Source organism: Heloderma suspectum, chromosome 2 (assembly GCF_057233095.1).
Source record: "Heloderma suspectum isolate Gila_16-S chromosome 2, 16-S_ref, whole genome shotgun sequence".
NCBI classification, from domain to species: domain Eukaryota; kingdom Metazoa; phylum Chordata; class Lepidosauria; order Squamata; family Helodermatidae; genus Heloderma; species Heloderma suspectum.
In genome coordinates, this window is record NC_139459.1 from 404,862,439 (window position 1) to 404,881,629 (window position 19,191).

Genomic DNA, 19,191 nt, shown 5'->3' on the forward strand with positions numbered 1-19,191 from the left:
CCTTTTCAGACGGTGCGCATGTGTTAGTGTAACATTTTCTCTGTTTCCCAGTCGAAGTTGTGACTGGCTAAATTGGCTAAAGGTACTGAGAGGCGGGATCAGGCTTGTTTCTTGCAAAATGGTTGGGCAGGAGGGGGCCTGCTTGCCCATTTCGCCCTTTCCCCCCTGGCTCAGCAAGGGCTAGCGACTTGACTTTTTCAAAGTGAATCCTGGGAGCCAGAGTGGAGGTGCCAGGGTGGCTGGAGCCTGGGCAAGGCCCAGCCAAGGGAGGACCATGCTGCACAAACCAGCCAGAGGGTCTTCCCCATGGTGCAGAGGGAGGGGGCGGCTCTCCCCACCCACTTCTTCTCATGCTCCCAGGGTTCTTCCTCTCCCCCCTCCTACAGCCCCCCATTTCCTGGCCCAGGAGACGGACGAGTGCCGCTTCAGTCACGGGGCAGGGCAGCAGGTGCAGGTATGCTTCCTGCACAGGTACATCTACGACCGGCAGGACCTGGTCCGCTTCGACAGTGACTGTGGGGAGTTCGAGGCTGTCACGCTGCTGGGGGCGCCCACGGCCAAGGGATGGAACAGCCGCAAGGGCTCCATGCAGGACAAGAGGGCCTCGGTGGAGTACTTCTGCTGGCACAACTACAGGATGGCTTAGCGAGGGCGCGTGGTTGGCAGGAAAGGTGAGTCTTTCCGGGCGGGAGGGGGGATTGAAGGGGGGCAGTGGGGGGAGGGAGGGGGACCTTCTGCCGGCAGAACTACGACATGGTCTTGGGGCCTCTTGCCCACTCGCGACGGGGTGAGTGCAGGAGGGTCCTGCCAGGGCCAGGCAGGCAAGTGATGGCGGAGAGGAAAGGAAGAGGCGTCTCTCCCAAGGGCCAGGGTAGTTTTTAATGTTCTATATATTTTATATTGTTTTATTGTGTGCCGTTTGGTTTTAATTTTTGCGAACCGCCCAGAGAGCTTCGGCTATTGGGAGGTATAGAGATAAATAACTAAATTAATACATAAATAAGGTGGGCCGTTGGGGGCGTCCATCCCCTTCTCGGGCTCCTCCCCATCGCTGTGGATTGCAGAGAAGACCCCCTTTGAGAAAAGCCCGCCTGATCCCTCTACCATCCCGAAATCAAGTTCTCTTCCCCCACCTCCACAGCCCCTCCGCCATGACTCCGCCCCGCAGTTCCCACAGCCAGTCCCCATTGAAGGCTTTGAGAGGCCACAGAGGGTGGGGAGGGGGCCTGAATGTTAATTGGTCCTACAGTTCAGGGATGTGTGAACTCACCCCCATCCCAGTTCTCCAGACTCCTGCCTAGCCTCTGCCCCCTCTTGCCGGTCCCCGAACTGCACTCGAGCCCCTCCCACTCTCAGTGAGCAGCCCGCACTCACCCCAGCAGACTCATCAAGCTCCACGGTTGCCATTTCTAAAACAAAAGGGTGATCACAAAAATACACATTTTTGTATGTGCGAAAATGTGCATTTTGCAAATGCGCATAATCTCATGTGCAAAATGTGCATTTTTGGGAAGGCACACATTAGTGTGTGCATGAAAAAGTCCATTTTTCATAAAATATGCATTTTTGCACACACACAAATATGCACATTCACAAAATGTGCATCTTTGCACATGCAAATATGCACATTCACAGAATGCACATTTTCGCATGTGTGCAAATTTGTGCATTTTTGCAATCGCTATTTTATTTCTCAGAAAATGGTGATTGCAAAGCTCAACAAGGCTGCCAGGGTAAGTGCAGGCCATTTGTCAAGCACAAGCAGGGGGCGAGCAGGGGCTCAGCGAGCGGGGCTTGGGGGTGTGGGCAGGAGCAGGTCCGCCAGATTCCCAGACTGAATCGGACGCCCATGACATCCCTAGTCCTACTTGCCTTGCAGAGCTTTGATGGGGTACAGTTCCTTTCCTTTTCATCATGCATATCAATCAGTCCTTACCTCTTTTCCCCCCTCCACTCACCCATGTTTCCCCTAGGGATGGCGGAGAATTCTGCCACGGATCTCAGTGAGGCTGAATGCCAGTGCATTCGGTCCCCCGAAATCCGTGGTGGAATGAAGCCCCCCCCCCACGAAAGGCACGCGAAACAGAGCACCTACCTGGTGCTGTTCATGCTGCTTTGCGATGGCAGCCGCATTTTTCCTGTGATAGGCTACGTAAATACTTACGTAGCCTATCACAGCTAATGCAGGGACACCATTTGTGTCCCTGCAGAGGCCGTGATAGGGTACGTAAATATTTATGTAGCCTATCACGGGAAAAAAAAGGGACGCAAATGGCGGCGGCTACGGTGGCCGCCATTTGCGTCCCTGTGCAGCACAGCAGCGGCCGGATGTCGCTGCGGGCAGCCCCGGCCGGTAGCTCTGTGGAGTTGCCGCAGAGCAGAGCTGGCTGGCCAAGATCTCGGGGGGAAGGATGGAGTGCCTCCCCGCCACCGCGGATGTCACGAAATGAAACAGGTAAGTCGTTTTGTACATCCCTAGTTTCCCCGTGGTAGTGTTCAATAAGACAACTTGACATGGATGGTTAAAAGATTGTGGTTTTATGTTTAATATTATGGATAAGATCCATGCAGTACTTTAGACTGTGTCGTGACTGTGTAATGATGTACTTTGGTTGTACTTTGTTTCTTAGTTTGTATAATAAAGTTTTACAAAATCCCTACTTGTGCTCTGCACTGACTGGCAGCTGCTCTCCAGGGGTTCAGGCGGGGGGGGGGGGGCTTTCCCAGCCTTGCCTGGAGATGGTGTTGGCGATTCAAACTGGGACTTACTACGTGCAAAGTGAGGGCTGTACCATGGAGCTACACCCCCTCCCCTAAAAGTAAATGGTTAATTTTTCAGTGCCATTCAACTATATCTTGCGATTTCCTGCTGCTCAAGCAACAGGAAACAGCAGTTTTAATTGGCAGTAAATCAACTCAGAGAGGAATCCACTTGACTGTTTTAGTGATGCTTTTAAGGACGCCTAACAGGACAGATGCAGCAGTTCTGGGTAAACTGAGACACCTGACCCCAGACTGAATGTCCTCCACATCTGGGAAGGGGGTCAACTGTGTGATTCTGCCCAGTGAGGAGGAGAACCTGACCAATGTTCTGCTCCTGATCAGAAATCCCGGGAAGGATAAGGATCTTCTCAGCACGTGGCAGGATTAATCTGCATCTCATCTCCCCCCCCCCCCCCGGCAACACAGAAACAAATTTTAAGATTTTGCAGGATGAAACACCCTCCCCTCTCCCCTCAACCCCCCAAACAAACAGCAACAGGAGAAGCCAGCCAGTGCTGGGAGGTGGCAGCAGCAGGAGGTCCAGGCTGCAGTTTCGCTTTTTTCCTCACCCCCCTCCGTTCTGCATCTTCCAAGGAAAGCAGTAAAAGAAAGAGCTCCAGTAGCTCTGGAAAGAGCTGTTCTCCATGTTGGGAGTCAGAGCTGGAAGGATTAGTTGATGAGTGCTGGGAGGGAGAATAGGGGGGAGAAGAAAAGGAACCTGCATAGTAAAATACATAAATGCATGGGAACCTACATATTGAGATGGGGTGCAAGAAAAAAAGATGGTTCGGGAATATCGACTCACCCAGGGGCTTTCCCATTCACCCCCTGGCCAATGCAGCCCCTCACCCCCTCCCACTCAAAAGGGCTGATGGATGTTCCAGAATGGGATGCCAGAAAGGGCAGGGGGTTGCAGCCCAGTGAGGAGAACCACCACGTTAGGCTCCTTGGGCGCTCTCCTGCTGGCCCAAAGGTTGTCACATTTTGACAATCCAGGTGTAAAGGGAGGCTCTGGAATAAAATGGCTGACTTAGAATGATCAGCAAGTTTGATTTTATGCATTTAGGGCTTAATTGAGACCAGGGATGTATCTGCAACTTTGGAAGTGTTAACATAGCAAAACTAGGAAGGCTGTATGATCTCAGTTTCTCTTGGATGTGAATTGTCACTGTGCATATCTTACATGCATGAGAATTTTGCTCAAAGCACCCCTTGCATTCCAGTGCCTTTGGGCCTCTCTGATTGGATTCCCCTGCCCCCTCTGTATCCATATACCTCCCCTAACTGCCTTGTTATTAATCTGGCTTGTAATACAATCATAGAATCATAGAATAGTAGGGTTGGAAGGGGCCTACAAGACCATCGAGTCCAACCCTCTGATCAGTGCAGGAATCCAAGTCAGAACATCCCTGACAGATGGCTGTCCAGCCTCGTCTTGAAGGCCTCCAGTGTGGGAAAGCCCACCACCTCCCCAGGGAATTGGCTCCATTGTCGTAGTGCTCTAACAGCATTGCTTCCTGATGTTCAGCCAGAATCTGGTTTCCTGTCACTTGAGCCCATTCTTCCGTGTCCTGTATTCTGGGATGACTGAGAAGAGATCCTGGCCTTCTTCTCTGTGACAACCTTTCAAGTACTTGAAGAGTGCTATCTTATCTCCCCTCAGGCTTCTCTTCTCAAGGCTAAACATGCCCAGTTCAGACTCTCTTCATAGGGCTTTGTTTCCAGTCCCTTGATCATCTTTGTTGCCCTCCTCTGAACCCTCTCCAGTTTGTCTGCATCCTTCTTAAAGTGCCATGCACAGAACTGGACACAGTACTCCAGATGAGGCCTGACCAGTGCTGAGTAGAGGGGAGCTAGTACTTCCCGGGATTTGGAAGCTATGCTTCTATTAATGCAGCCCAAAATGGCATTGGCCTTTTTTGCAGCCATATCACATTGTTGGCTCATATTCAGCTTGTGATCGACAACCATTCCAAGATCTTTCTCGCTTGTAGTGTTGTTGAGCCATGTATCCCCCATCTTGTAACTGTGCATTTGGTTTCTTTTTCCTAGGTGCAGAACTGGGCATTTATCCCTATTCAATTTCATTCTGTGGTTTTCTGCCCAGCACTCCAGTCTATCAAGATCACTTTGAACCTTGTTTCTGTCTTCCAGGGTATTAGCTATCCCTCCCAATTTTGTGTCATCTGCAGCTTTGATCAGCATTCCCTGCACCTCCTCCTCCAAGTCATTAATACAAATGTTGAAGAGCACTGGGCCCAGGACTGAGCCCTGCGGTACCCCACTCGTTACCTCTCCCCAGCTTGAGAAGGTCCCATTGAGAAGCACTCTTTGAGTCCGATTCTGTAGCCAACTGTGGATCCACTGCATCGTTGTTCCATCTAGCCCACTTCGAGCTAGTTTGCTCATCAGGATATCATGGGGCACTTTCTCGAAAGCTTTGCTGAAGTCTGAACATCAGGAAGCAATACTGTTAGAGCAATACGACAATGGAACCCATGACCTGGGGAGGCGGTGGGCTCTCCCACACTGGAGGCGTTCAAGACGAGGCTGGACAGCCATCTGTCAGGGATGCTCTGGCTTGGATTCCTGCATTAAGCAGGGGGTTGGACTCGATGGTCTTGTAGGCCCCTTCCAACCCTATGATTCTATGAAAAATAAGTACAAGGAATTGGGACTTGTGACCTTACCTGCAGGTTGTTGGATGGACGCTGCTAAAGAAACAGAGAGGTAGATACCGTTAAATCCATGGGGGAAGAAAACTACACCCCTCCTTCCCTCCACCATGAGCTGCCCCTCAAAGCACAAACCTCCCCTGCCTCTTTTCTCTGCCCACCCAAAATCCAGTATTGCAAAACACAACCTGCCTTCCTGACCCAGCAGCTGAACTGACCTCTCCCTGAGGGGGATCTTTCTAAGCAAGCCGTCCTCAGAGGCCTCCTGTTGTCCTGTCCTGGGGTCAGAAACTCCCCTGAGAACCAGTGCAGAATCTGTGCAGCTCTCAGCAAGAGAATATTGGGGAGAGGAGGGGCTGTGGCTCACTCATGCTTTGCATGCAGAAGTTCCCCCCAGGTTCAATCCTGGCATCTCCAGTTAAGAGAGAACACCAGGGAGGAGATGATGGGAGAGACCCTTCTCTCTCTGCCCAAGGCCCTGGAGAGCCATGGCCAGTCACAGCAGGCAGTAATAATGCTAAACATTTTGATCGTGCTTTCAAGTGTTCTAAACCTGACAACAACAACCCTATAAGGTATGCCAGTGTCATTGTCCCACATACTGCAGGTGGGGGATGGAGGCTGAGAAAGAGTGGCTTGCCCAAGGACACCTGGTGGGTTCATGGAAGAGGCGAGATTCAAACTGAGGACTTCCTGATTCATCCCTCCGTCTCTTACCCACTGTGCTAGGAGGAGAGCGGTCACTCACACTGGATCAGCCCCAGCCTTTTAGAAGGGTCTCATCCAGGGGGATCCTGGGGGAGCAGAAGCTGGGAGATTCCTGCATAGCTTCTGCTGGAGGTGAGGAATGGGAGAGAGCAGGCAACCCCCACCCCAATTTATTTGATCCCCTCCCCACCAGGTCCCTCTGGTGCCACCCATTTCTCTCTCTCTCATACACACACAGACACTTGATTACCTTTCTTGCTCTTCAGATAGTGGGCGAGTCCCACGGCCACAAAGACCACGCCCAGCATGGCCCCCACAACCCCTGTCCACACTTTGCTCCTGGCAGAGTCCGACATCCATGGCTCTGTGGAAGGAGAAGCATCCTGTTCCCAGGACAGGAGCGCAGCAGCCCCCCCACCGTGCCCCAACATACTGCCTCTGATACTGCTAGAATGATATTCAGGCACAATGACTATATGTGATCATCAACAAGGCAGAGCTCAAAACCTTGCCTCTCACTACGAACACCTTGGAGAAGGGGGCAAAGTGTGGGGGCCTTTCTGCAGCCTGACCAGGAGAAACACAGGAATGAGGAATTCCCACCCCATTTGCAGGATTGAGTCTCCAGGGGAAAGGGGATGGAGGGAGGCTCATACCCCAGTGCATGGTGATGGGCGTCTCCAGGCTGGCCTGCTCCACCTGGCAGGTGTAGATGTCTCCCCGTTCGGGCGTCATCTCCAGCATCACCTGGGTCTGGTATGTCCAGTCTCCATTGTGGAGCTCTTCCCCGTAGCCGACCCCTTCCTTCTCCTGCCCGTTCTTCAGCCACTTGATCTCGATCTCCAGGGGGTAAAATGCTGTCACTGTGCAAAGCAGCACGGTGTGGGGGGAGACAGGGTCTTCCTTGGTGGGGGAGATGGTGACTGTGGGTGAAGCTGGAAGGAAAGAAGAAGGACATTTGTGAGAGACACAGGGAAGCTGAGACAGAACAGGAAAAAGGAACATGTTAGCCTGCTCCCAGCTGATTTGCGGTGCTCAAATTCAAAAGAGGGGGAAGAAGCAGCCCCATTTCTTTTTATGATTACAACCCAACTACTGCTTTGTGGAAGGCTACTGAGGGGCCATGAGGGCTAAGACAAGTGGGACATGCAAGGAAGTCTGCTTAATTTCTTCCTCTTCCCTCCCCATCCTTTTTTCCTTTTGTGTCATGTCTTTCTAGATTATAAACCTCTGGGCATGGGCTGCTTTGTTTTCTGACTGATTGTAAGCTGCTCTGGGAACTTTTTATATATCTATTCCCATGATCTTAAAATATTTGTCCTACAGTGCCATCTTAGACATTTCTAAGTCCCATTGAGTTCAAAGGGGCTTCCAGGTAAGTGGGCTCAGGATAGACATTCTGGTCTAGTATTTTTTACACACCTTCTATTATCTTTATCTTTATGTGTGTGTTGTTAAATACTGTGATGTCTGCTTTTTCTTCAACCTGGAAAACAAGAATAAACTTTTGGAGAATAACTGAGGATTTTCTTGAAAATAGTGAGATAATAACTTGAGAAATGGACTCAGTTCATAGAACCAATGGATCAAGAGTCAAGGAATAGCTTCAAAGGATGTGGCATTTTGCACTCAAGGCAGGACTCCCCCCCCACTTTGCTCATTTCGAAGACTGTACACAACACTGGGATCCCTTTGAGACGTGTTGGACAACTTTGGTTTACTTTATGAAGAGACATTCCAGAACGGACCTTAATCCTTATAAAGGTCTTTCACTGCTGTCTTGAGCCGCTATGTTCGGTGTCCTTGATTTGTTTAATTTCTTTTTTAAAGTCACATTTAATGTTGTCATTCCCGCACTTGTGTCAATATTTGTATTTTTTAAAACCAGGAAATAAATCAATTTCTGTCTTCTTTGACTGTATTCCAGTCAATCACAGTGCAATCCAGTGCATGTCTACTCAGACGTAAGTCCCACTGGGTTCAATGGGGCTTACTCGCAGAAAAATGGGTATTGGATTGCAGCCTAAATACTGATTAACAATTAACCTTTCCCTGTCAGAATTTACCTATGAAACTGGAAGATAAAAGCATAGCAGAGAATATCGTCCCAATTTTCTAACCCATTCATTTGTTATATGATAAGCTTTCATTTATACTCCTTGTGGAGACAAATTTAACATTTCGGGTTTTTTTTTTGGAATTTGTATCCCTCCCTTTTACTAGTATATATTTAGTAATACATGTATCATAGAATCATAGAATAGTAGGGTTGGAGGGGCTTACAAGGCCATCGAGTCCAACCCGCTGCTCAATGCAGGAATCCAAGTCAGAGCATCCCTGACAGGGGGCTGTCCAGCCTCGTCTTGAACGCCTCCAGTGTGGGAGAGCCCACCACCTCGCCGGGTAACTGGTTCCATTGTCATATTGCTCTTACAGTCAGGACGTTTTTCCTGATGTTCAGCCGGAATCTGGCTTCCTGTCACTTGAGCCCATTATTCCGTGTCCTGCACTCTGGGATGTTCCAGAAGAGATCCTGGCCTTCCTCTTTGTGACAACTTTTCAAGTACTTGAAGAGCGCTATCATATCTCCCCTCAGTCTTCTCTTCTCAAGGCTGAACATGCCCAGTTCTTTCAGTCTCTCCTCATAGGGCTTTGTTTCGAGTCCCCTGATCATCTTTGTTGTCCTCCTCTGAACCCTCTCCAGTTTGTCTGCATCCTTCTTCAAGTGTGGTGCCCAGAACTGGACACAGTACTCCAGATGAGGCCTAACTAGTGCTGAGTAGAGGGGGACTAGTACTTCCCGGGATTTGGAAGCTATGCTTCTATTAATGCAGCCCAAAATAGCATTTGCCTTTTTTGCAGCCACATCACATTGTTGGCTCATCTTCAGCTTGTGATCGACAACAGTTCCAAGATCCTTCTTGCTTGTAGTGTTGTTGAGCCACATATCCCCCATGTTGTAACTGTGCATTTGGTTTCTTTTTCCGAGGTGCAGAACTTGGCATTTGTCCCTATTAAATGTCATTTTGTTGTTTTCTGCCCAGCACTCCAGTCTATCAAGATCACTTTGAGTTTTGTTTCTGTCTTCCAGGGTATTAGCTATCCCACCCAATTTTTTGTCATCTGCAAATCTGATCAGCATTCCCTGCACCTCCTCCTCCAAGTCATTAAAAACGTTGAAGAGCACTGGGCCCAGGACTGAGCCCTGCGGTACCCCACTCGTTACCTCTCCCCAGTTTGAACAGGTCCCATTGATAAGCACTCTTTGAGTCCGATTCTGTAGCCAACTGTGGATCCACCGGATCGTTGTTTCATCTAGCCCACTTTGAGCTAGTTTGCTCATCAGGATATCATGAGGCACTTTGTTGAAAGCTTTGCTGAAGTCGAGGTATATGATGTCTACAGCATTCCCCCGGTCCACAAGGGAGGTGACTTGATCCAAAAATGAGATCAGATTTGTCTGGCAGGACTTGTTCTTGACAAATCCACGTTGGCTTCGAGTAATCACGGCATTGTTGTCAAGGTGCTTCCAGATGGATTCCTTTATCATCTGCTCCAGAATGTTCCCTGGGATTGATGTCAGACTGACTGGTCTGTAGTTCCCAGGTTCCTCCTTTTTGCCCTTTTTGAAGAGAGGGACGTTAGCCCTCCTCCAGTCATCTGGCACTTCCCCGGTCCTCCATGATTTCTCAAAGAGAATAGACAGCGGTTCTGAGAGTTCTTCTGCCAGTTCCTTGATTACTCTAGGTGTCAAGGGCTTTTTGGAGGTCTCTCTCAGTCTAATCCAGTAGCCAAGTCCAGACACAGACAAAGGGATTCTTTTTAAAGCTTTATTCTTCTTTTATAACTTAACAACTCTACAGGTAGCAACTAGATCTGAGCAGCAGCATCCCTATGCCCTAAGTTGGAACAGTTGGTCCCCGTTTGAAAGGCAATTACTGGCAGACCCCTGTATTTAAGGACTAGGGAGAATCCCTCCCCTTTTCCCTTGGATCCCCGGGGCACAGCCGATTGAGTGCGCGCCAACCGGGCACTACGCTTCTCTCGGTGCCCTCCATCTGGCGCCACTCTCTGCATCTGCGTCGCGCATCCACCCAGTCTGCTATCTGTGCTCGGTCACTCCCTGGACTGCTAACTAAACTAGGAATGTGGGTGGGAGGAATCTCCGTCAGCTGTGGGCCCTGGGAAAGAGGAGTGCGCCCCTCTCCCAGGAGCGACCGCTCTTCCTCAGCATCAGAACTTCTCTGGGATTCTATGGGCTCAGTGTCTACCCTGACACAAGGATGCAGTATATTTAATATGATGCAGTATATTTAATGGTCTGTCGACTGTAAATAAAGGTGGATTGATTGATGAGCTTTCATGCATTTGAGTGAAATCTTTTTATGAACCTCTGTTTTCTTAATATACGGTAACTTTTTAGAAGTGACTGGATAAAGGAGCCTCCGCTGCCCCATTATTATTATTATTGTAGTAGTAGTTGTAGTATTGTTATTATTGTTACTAGCCACTGTATTTTGCAGTCCTCAGAGCACGTGAGTTATGATTCTGTGCTGTCAGGATCTTCTCCTAGTCTTACTAAAGCGCACATTAAAGGAGAAGCATTGGGCTGCCTGCCTTGGAAATGATGTGTGGGGTGTTGGCCTGTGCGGGGGGGGGGGGGAGTTGCCATGGGAACTCACTGGGGGGTTGAAGGAGGACAGGGGAGGGGGTGCGAAGGAGAAGGGCGAGGAAGCCGGTTCAGCGGGAGGGGGCAGGGGGGGAGGGGAGGGGAGGGGTCCCCCGCTCCGTCCCGGACAGACTCGCTTCTCCTGCCCGCCAGGCCCAGCCTCTCGGCCGTCCCGCGGGTGTGCCGCAGCAGCGCTCCGCCCGGCCCGTGTCAGCCCGCAGCTCGGCCTCGTCTTGGTCCCGCCGCGGACGTCTTCCTCGGCCCGCGCCGCGTCGGCCCCGCTCCGGCCCGGGGCGCTGTCGAAGCGGGCGAGCTCCCGCCGGCCGAAGATGCGCCTGCCAGGAGGCGCGCGCTCCGTCTTCCGCTGGGGCAGGAGCCGGGGGCTGCGGGAGGAGGGCGGCGCGGGGCAGCACTGCGGGGTCCGCCAGGGAAGACGGGCGGGGCTGCGCCGCCTAGTGAGGGGAGCCCCGCGCGCGTGCCGCCGCCTGTTGCCCCTCCCGGCCTGCCCAGCTTCTGGCCCCGTCGCTGGGAGAAGGGAGCCTGCGCCCGCCTGTAGCCCACGGGGGCATCACCGCTACCGGCCTCGTTATGACCCCCCCCCCCCGCGCGCTTTCTTTTTTTGCCTTCCCTGGTGGAGAAGAACCAATTGCTCCAAGCAGAAGACAGCTGCAGGCATTTCAGCACTGCACTGCCGCTGCAAAGGGGCAGGATCGGACCCGCCTCCCAGGACGGGGGGGGGGGGCAGGACAGCCCTGGGCGCTCTCGGGCTTCCTCTGGGTGCGCCGGTGGCCGAGCCGACCCCCCCCCCCCCGCCGGAACAGGCACAGCCTGCCACGAAGCTCTGGGGAACAGGCTGGCGGGCGAGGGCTTTGTGAGCCTGCAGGAGCCCCCCGGAGGGGGGGGGGCTTGGAGAAAGAGGGCCAGCTAGGAGAAAGAGGGCCAGTTTGGAGAAAGAGGGCCAGCTAGACGCACCGCTTTGCCCTGATCCAGCACGGACCGTCTGCTAAGTGCGCCATTTCGGCACAGGCACCCGCCGCCGCCGCCGCCGCCGCCTCTCTCCCCCTGCCCTGCCCTGCCCTCCTTTCCCTCTCACTCCCCCGCCCTTCCAAAGGGTCCAGCGGCAATAGGCAAGGCGAGGGCGGGGGGAGCGAGGATCCTAGATCCACTCCCCTTTCCACCCACCCCTCCCTGAGCCTCGGAGGCTCCCTGGATCCCTCTTGCCCCTTTTTTCTCCCCAAGGACCACCTGCCTTTGGGTTTAAGGGGGTCTCCTCCTCCGGGGAGGCTTATTTGGCACGCCACTGGGACGGTGAGGGGCATACGGGGGTCTCTCTCCAAGCCCCCCCCCCGATCTACCCTTACCTGGGGGCTCTTTTCTTCCTCCGGGACCAGGGACCAGGGACGGCCCCATCAGCAGCACCATCATCACTGGGAGAGCCCGGGCCGGCCCCATGGCTGCTGCCCCACAAGGTGGGGAGAGAGAAATCGGCTTCCAGGCCCCGAAGGGAAACTTTTTGTTTTGTTAAGGGGAGGGGGAGGGAGAGGGGGGGGAGCAGTATTTCTGCAAAGTCCCGGAGACGCAGGTCCGCCCAGGCACAGAGAAGCACCAGTGAGAATTCGCTGCTCAGCAGCGTCATCAGTCTCCGGGCTCTCCGCGAACGGCACGCCGCCCGCGGCCCTCCGCGTCTCCTCGCCCCGGGGGCAGGGGGGAACCTGGTCTCCGCTCCTGACGTGCCCCCCGCGTGGCGGCGCTTTGGGGGGGAGAGCCGGAGTTGCGGAAGAGACGCAGGGCTGACAGCTCGTGCCCACTCGGGGGGGGAGGGGAGGGGAGGGGACGGGCGCCCCGGGGTGCACGCAACCCACTTCCATCCCGAAGACAGAGAGAAAGCGAGACCCCCGCCCCGCTCCCTCATTTGCGGCGGAGGATCCGGTCAAATTATCAGCTCTGCCGCGGGGATTTTGTCAGCCCCTGGAGCATTCTCTTTAGAGGTGGGGTGGCGGTTTGAGAAACACCCTGGGAAGAGAGGGTGTCTTTTCTGCCATGCAAAGTCCCTCTGAGCTTAGACTGAACTTCAGGAAGAACCTGATGACAGCAGGCGCTGCTCAGCAGCGGAACCGGCTGCTCCTGAAAGTGCCGGACTCTCCCTCCTCAGGGTTTCAAGGAGAGGCTGGAGGGCCTCCCGTCAGGGATGCTGCGACTGTGGATTCCCTGCACTGGCTGCGGGGGGGGGGGGGGGGAGCGACTAGGTGACCTCTGAGGTCCCGTCCACCTCTAGGAGCCTGTGCTTCTAGGGCCTTCCCTCCCGCCACCCCTCCTGCTGCTCCAAGTAGCAACCCATAGGATTGAGGGGGACCCGGATTCTCTGCTCCCCACCCTCCACCAGCATGTTGCGGTGGACCAGAAGGGGGCCTCAGCAGGGAGGAAAATACCAGCACCACCCCTCCGCCTCCCCGTCCCGCCTCCTCTTCCTACATGACCTGCAACCTGGATTGCTCTCCGTGCACTTTGTGCCGCACAGCCAGGTCCCCTCCCCTCTCCGCCCCCCTGCAGAAAGCCAAACTATCTCCCCCTTCACGGCAAGGCACTTCCTCCCCCAGCCCCATCCGGAGGAGGGGGGCAGCAGGCCCTGGATGCGCATGCGCTGCTGGGGGCACGGCTTCACTGCCACGAGGTTGATGCTCATGTTGCGGGCAGCTGCATTTCTCCAAGTTCTGCTCCTTCCAAGTATTCGGGATCGCTGCCTCCCATGGCTGATATTCGGGGAGCGGGGAATGTATTTATTTTCTAGAGTTTCTGTGTTCCCTTCTTCTCCACGGCTAGGTTATGGCATTTGTTTTCCGTTTTCATATTTCCCAGTCTTATGTCTATCTCAAAGAGAGCACATTATTAATTATTAGTACTATTAATTACTATCTTCATAATTTGGACAGAGGGTTTATGGTCTCCAGGAGCCATAAAATCCAAGCAATTTCCCACCCGCCTGAGCTTCCTGGGAGCACCTCTTCCTTCTGTTCCATCCTCCTCTGCTCCTGCCCACTTTCACCCCCTGGTCCCTCCCTCCATCTCTGCCCTGCAGGGGAGGACATCCTGTCCCAGGTGGCCTTTGTCCAGAGGACATATGACTCCGCCAAGGGGCCTGGGGAGTTCATGTTCGAGTTTGATGACGATGAGATCTTCCATGTGGACCTGGAGAAGAAAGAGACCATCTGGAGGCTGCCCGAGTTCAAGGAGTTCACCAGCTTCCAGGCTGAGGGCGCCCAGGGCAACATCACCGTCCTCCGCTCCAACCTGGACATCCTCATGAAGCGCTCCAACTACACGCCCGCCGAGAACGGTACCAGCTCTGAGTGGCGGTATGGTGGCAGGGTCTCATTCACTCCTGTCCTCAGACTCTCTGCTCTTCCCTTCTTAGCTGATGCTCAGATCCCACATCTATGTTCACATGCCCTTCTAACCCACCTGCCTAGTCCGGGGAAATCTAAATTCTTAGAAAATAGCACATGATGGACAGCAAGATCATTTTGTTTACCCTGACCAACGAAAGCTGTTTAGAGCATGTGCCTAGCATAGAACCCATAGACAACAGCTCCTTCTCCCATGAGTGGGGTTCGGCCTGACATCTCCTTCTTCTCATGATGGCAGCTTCCTTACCCACTGAGCAGCAGAAGTCCGCCCCCATTTCTCAGAATGATTTCTGAAACACCAGAGTCATTACCTTTCCTTTTTTAAAAAAACCCAAAAAACTTTTTATTCTATTTTTTAAAATCTTTATAAATGAAATAAACAGTACCAACAACCTAGTCATTATCTACAGTTTCCAACAATACAGTATTCTTAGGAGGACACAGCAATAACGAAAACAAAGGGGGGGTGGGAACAGAAGAAGGAAAAGGAAGAAGAAAGCAAGAAAAAAGGAAAAAATATTAGAAAGTTACTTAAAAGGATTAAATTTAAACTCCATTACACACAAACTTCAAATATCATTCTACTTAAAAATTATACCTATAATATTGCCAACATTACAATTCAGTACAGCATAGATAATCAACCTTACATTTCAGTATCATATCATCAGTCTTATAGCAAGGGAGCAAGCCTACAATTCATTTCCAATAGCCATATATTGCCCTTCAGTTAACATATAATAGTAAAGCTTAACAATTTAACCAGCCAAAATATTACTGATCCAAGTCTCATAATAATGATAGTAATAATAATAAAAAAGGATAAGAATTTTTTTTAAAAGGATAAGAAATAATAATAACAACAAATCACTAATATATTTTATACTATCTATATTTTATTGTCATTTCTAAATCTATATATGAATGTATACATATCTATACACACACGAGCAGGAATTTTATTATACAGTATATCATGTCTAATATAAAAAAGAGGAAGTAAGAAAAAGAGAGAGAAAAAAGGGGGAGATATATGTAAACAGTCCTCAGAGTTGTTACCTTTCCATAACACCAGAAAATAAAATTTTTAGTACACTCAGAGCCGCTCAGGAGGTCTGTGGGTGAGACTTTGGAAGGACCTCAAAGTGGACTATTTGGGGTTTCTAGAGCACATCTACACTATGGGTTTAGACTCTCCTGACCTTTTTTCTTAATGTAGAAAATCCCTTAATGAGGGAAAGAGCAGAACAGCAGCACAATCCCACTGAAGATGCAGGCAGGAAAATGTGGAATCGAGGCAGGGGACAGATGGAGGAACTGTGCTGGAGGTGGCCCTCCTGTTGTGACCACTTCACCTGCAATCTGGCTCTCCCAAACACAAACTCTTCTCCCCACCCCCTGTTCCTCCGAAAGCGACAGTGTCCCCAGAGAAGCCGGCAGAGGAGGGGGAGCCCAACATCCTGATCTGCTTGGTGAACGACTTCTCTCCCTCCGTGGTGAACATCACGTGGCTGAAGAACAGGCAGGTGGTGATGGAAGGAATGGGAGAGATGGATTTCTGCCCCAACAAGGACAACTCCTTCCAGGAGCTCTCCTACTTGACCTTCATCCCAAGCAGGGGCGACAATTACTCCTGCCAAGTGGCGCACTGGGGCCTGGATCAGCCCCTGGTCAAGGAGTGGAGTAAGCGGGGGGGGGGGGGCTCTCTTTGAAGGAGTGGGGGGAAGGAAGCACAGGCTGAAGGGGTGTTCGCACAGGCATGCCCATCACTTCATGATGGACGCATTAAATGGTTCTTCACAGCTACAGAGCAGCCATCCCAGATCATAGGGTTTTGATCTTCAAATGCAAAACTTTGCCATGGAGGCGGTGCACTCATTCAGCTCTTAGTCATCATGGGATAAATCCACACATACTGAGGAATGCATGTGTGAATATGGACTCAACCACACTACAAGCAAGAAGGATCTTGGAATTGTTGTCGATCACAAGCTGAATATGAGCCAACAATGTGATGTGGCTGCAAAAAAGGCCAATGCCATTTTGGGCTGCATTAACAGAGGCATAGCTTCCAAATCCCGGGAAGTGCTAGTTCCCCTCTACTCAGCACTGGTTAGGCCTCATCTGGAGTACTGTGTCCAGTTCTGGGCACCACACTTGAAGAAGGATGCAGACAAACTGGAGCGGGTTCAGAGGAGGGCAACAAAGATGATCAGGGGACTGGAAACAAAGCCCTGTGAGGAGAGACTGAAAGAACTGGGCATGTTTAGCCTGGAGAAGAGAAGACTGAGGGGAGCTAGGATAGTGCTCTTGAAGTACTTGAAAGGTTGTCACAGAGAGGAAGGCCAGGATCTCTTCTTGATCATCCCAGAGTGCCAGACACGGAATCATGGGCTCAAGTGACAGGAAGCCAGATTCTGGCTGAACATCAGGAAAAACATCCTGACTGTTAGAATAATATGACGGTGGAACCAATTCCCTAGGGAGGTGGCGGGCTCTCCCACACTGGAGACATTCAAGATGAGGCTGGGCAGCCACCTATCAGGGATGCTCTGACTTGGATTCCTGCACTGAGCAGGGGGTTGGACTTGATGGCCTTGTAGGCCCCTTCCAACCCTCCCATTCTGATTCTATGAAATGGACCTTAGAGATACCTCCCTCTCTGTTAAAAACAGGTGCCTAGAAATTGCATCATGCGGCTGCTGGGAAGTCTATACAAGAGATCAGCAGATCAGTCTGAATGGGCCATGTAGCCTTAAGGAAGCCTGAGAAATGTGGGCCTCCGGGCTCCCCTGGGAGATGCCCTTTTGTGGGGGCTCCACGGAAGGGCAGCTCAGTGGGGCTCAGCCCCGGGACCCTTGCTTGCTTCTCAGCATCCTGATGGGGCCAAGTGAGGAGCAAAGGACCCAGTCATGTCTATGGCAGATCCAGCATCACAGGGGCAGAAAAGGCAGAGGAGGGTCTGGGTGTTTTCTTTCGTCCTTCTGATGACCCCCTTGCCCTTGCTCTCAGACATCAACATGCCAGAGCCCCTCCCGGAGACCACGGAGGACGTGGTATGTGGCCTGGCTCTGGGCATCGTGGGCACCGCCCTCCGCATTAAGATTCGGCAGAACGGAGGCAGCTTCCGACAGGGGGCCCTGTGAGTTCCAGCTGCCTGCAGAAGGCCTCAATGGGTGTATCTGCGGGGGCGGGGATCACATTCCTTCCCATAGAGTGGGGAGGGGACGACGCCCTTGTCAAGCCAGGGATGCTGTCACCATGGGGAGAACTATACGGGGCAGATCTCTGCCATCCCTTTTCTCCTTCATGAGGCCTAGCAACCTTCTCCTGCAAGGCCAGTAAGTTTTGATTGAACAAACAAATGTTTGTCGTCATGGCCCCCACATAGAGTGGTGCCCAGTCATACATGGGAGGCAGCCTGGGGAAGAGATGTGTAAATGGGTGGGGATGATGACACTCCAAGCAGAAGGATGAGCCGGGAAGAAGCCACGGAAGAGGGGCAGAGGGAGGAGGAAATATGGGGGTGGGGGAACAGTAGATGGGTCAGTGAAGAAAAGGAATGAAAGAAGATCTGTGTAGCGCCTGGGGGAGCAGAGAGAGCTGTCAAAGCCACAACTTAAGTGTGGTGCCCGGTTGTTTCAGATGCGGAGGGTCTTTCTCCTTCGAGATCTGTCCGCCTCTGTCTGGGAGAGTTCTCATACGCCTCTCCTTTCCTCCCCTCTCAGGTGAAGGAGGTGCCATGCTCCAGCTCCTTCCGGTGAGGTCTGCTCCTGCCTTCCCCTGAACTTCCAGGATCCCTTCTCAGCAAAGCCACTCCCATGGTAAGGCTTTCCCTCTCCTCAATCCGCTTGGAGAAATGGCGGGGGCACTTTGCTGGCACTCTGCAACATGGCTTCTCCCCCAAACCCCGTGCTCACCTTGAAAAGGGCCAGCAGGACAGACGAGGGTCCAGAACGGGGAAGGAAGGATGGTGTGCCAAGAGCATTGCCCCAGAGACAGCCCCCCAAGGGGTGTGAATTCCAGCCCCGTCAGGCACAAAGCAACTTTGGTTTGCTCAACAGCAGAGACCCTCTTCTTGTGCCTTCTGCCTGCCGGGGGAGGGGGGCTCCACTCCAGTGCCTCCAGCGCTTCTCCCCAAGAGGGAAGGACTGCACCCTGGAGACGACTCCGTCCAGGGAGCAGAGGTGGAGGATGTGCCCTGAGAGGCTGTCTGTCTCCTCCTGCTTCCTGGGGCTCTGAGGATGCAACATTCTTGATCCCAGAGAAGCTCAGCTGAGATCCTGGGATGGTTCCAGGGTGGAGATTCACTGGCCCTAGCGGCCAGCACTTCTGGGGGCGAGCCCTGAAACGACTGGAAGCCCTCATTTCTGGGACAGGTAGGGACTGCATGCCCGGCAGGACCAGCTGTGCACATGCCAGGACAGGCAGATCCGGCTGCCCACCCAAGGGCCCCATATCTGTGTGTATCTTCCTCCATTTCTCTCATTCCCTTGTGTCTTAAGAAAAATTGAGAGAAACTAAGCAGAGACACAGATATTAGAAGGGCAGAGAACTCTCTCGTTATCTGAATAGGTCAGTCCCTGGTTCATACTGGGAAGCTATTTTTAAAATATGCCCAAGGACAGAAGTGAGAACTGACAATAAATATCAACGTATACATCCAAGATCTTAACTTATCTGACCCCTTCTCGGCTCAGTGTCAGCTAAAGCAAAACTCCAAAAGGAGAACAGAAAGTTAAACGTAAGGAAAGAAAGCAGGAGCCACAAATAGATGTGAAGAAGAGGAAAGGCTGGACGATTGACAAGAGTAAAAGGGGACAGTGGGGGGCCTGTCGCTGTCCTGAGGGGACCAGAACTGTAGCCCACCAGGAACTTGTGAGAGGGCCCATGAGTGCCTCTCCAGAGAGGCAGAATTGCGTCCCTGCTCCTGCGTCGACAGCTCCCATAGCCACAGGCTGAGGCAGCACAC

At 52.3% G+C, this 19,191-nt stretch overlaps 3 protein-coding genes across 4 annotated transcripts in view; 2 read left to right on the forward strand and 1 right to left on the reverse strand.

Moving 5' to 3' along the window:
* The window catches only part of LOC146356729 (H-2 class II histocompatibility antigen, E-S beta chain-like), a 122,141-nt gene that overhangs the window by 41,818 nt on the left and 61,132 nt on the right, over window positions 1-19,191 (forward strand). The gene's annotated exons all lie outside the window — the stretch shown is intronic.
* On the reverse strand, window positions 2,524-12,411 carry LOC146356730 (HLA class II histocompatibility antigen, DQ beta 2 chain-like). Of its 2 annotated transcripts, XM_084831948.1 has the most exons (5): window positions 12,177-12,411; window positions 6,803-7,081; window positions 6,397-6,510; window positions 5,454-5,474; window positions 2,525-3,446 (listed from the first exon to the last, which is right to left on the reverse strand). In XM_084831948.1, exons 1-5 carry the CDS (start codon window positions 12,265-12,267, stop codon window positions 3,433-3,435), a joined length of 519 nt encoding a protein of 172 aa, XP_084688074.1. In that variant the 5' UTR covers window positions 12,268-12,411; the 3' UTR covers window positions 2,525-3,432. The 2 variants fall into 2 exon arrangements, with proteins under 2 accessions (XP_084688075.1, XP_084688074.1); XM_084831949.1 differs by lacking the exon at window positions 6,397-6,510 and having other exon boundaries at window positions 2,524-3,446; window positions 5,454-5,477.
* On the forward strand, window positions 12,032-17,365 carry LOC146356731 (HLA class II histocompatibility antigen, DR alpha chain-like). The gene is made up of 4 exons (XM_084831946.1): window positions 12,032-12,284; window positions 13,892-14,147; window positions 15,619-15,902; window positions 17,232-17,365. Exons 1-4 carry the CDS (start codon window positions 12,266-12,268, stop codon window positions 17,363-17,365), a joined length of 693 nt encoding a protein of 230 aa, XP_084688072.1. The 5' UTR covers window positions 12,032-12,265.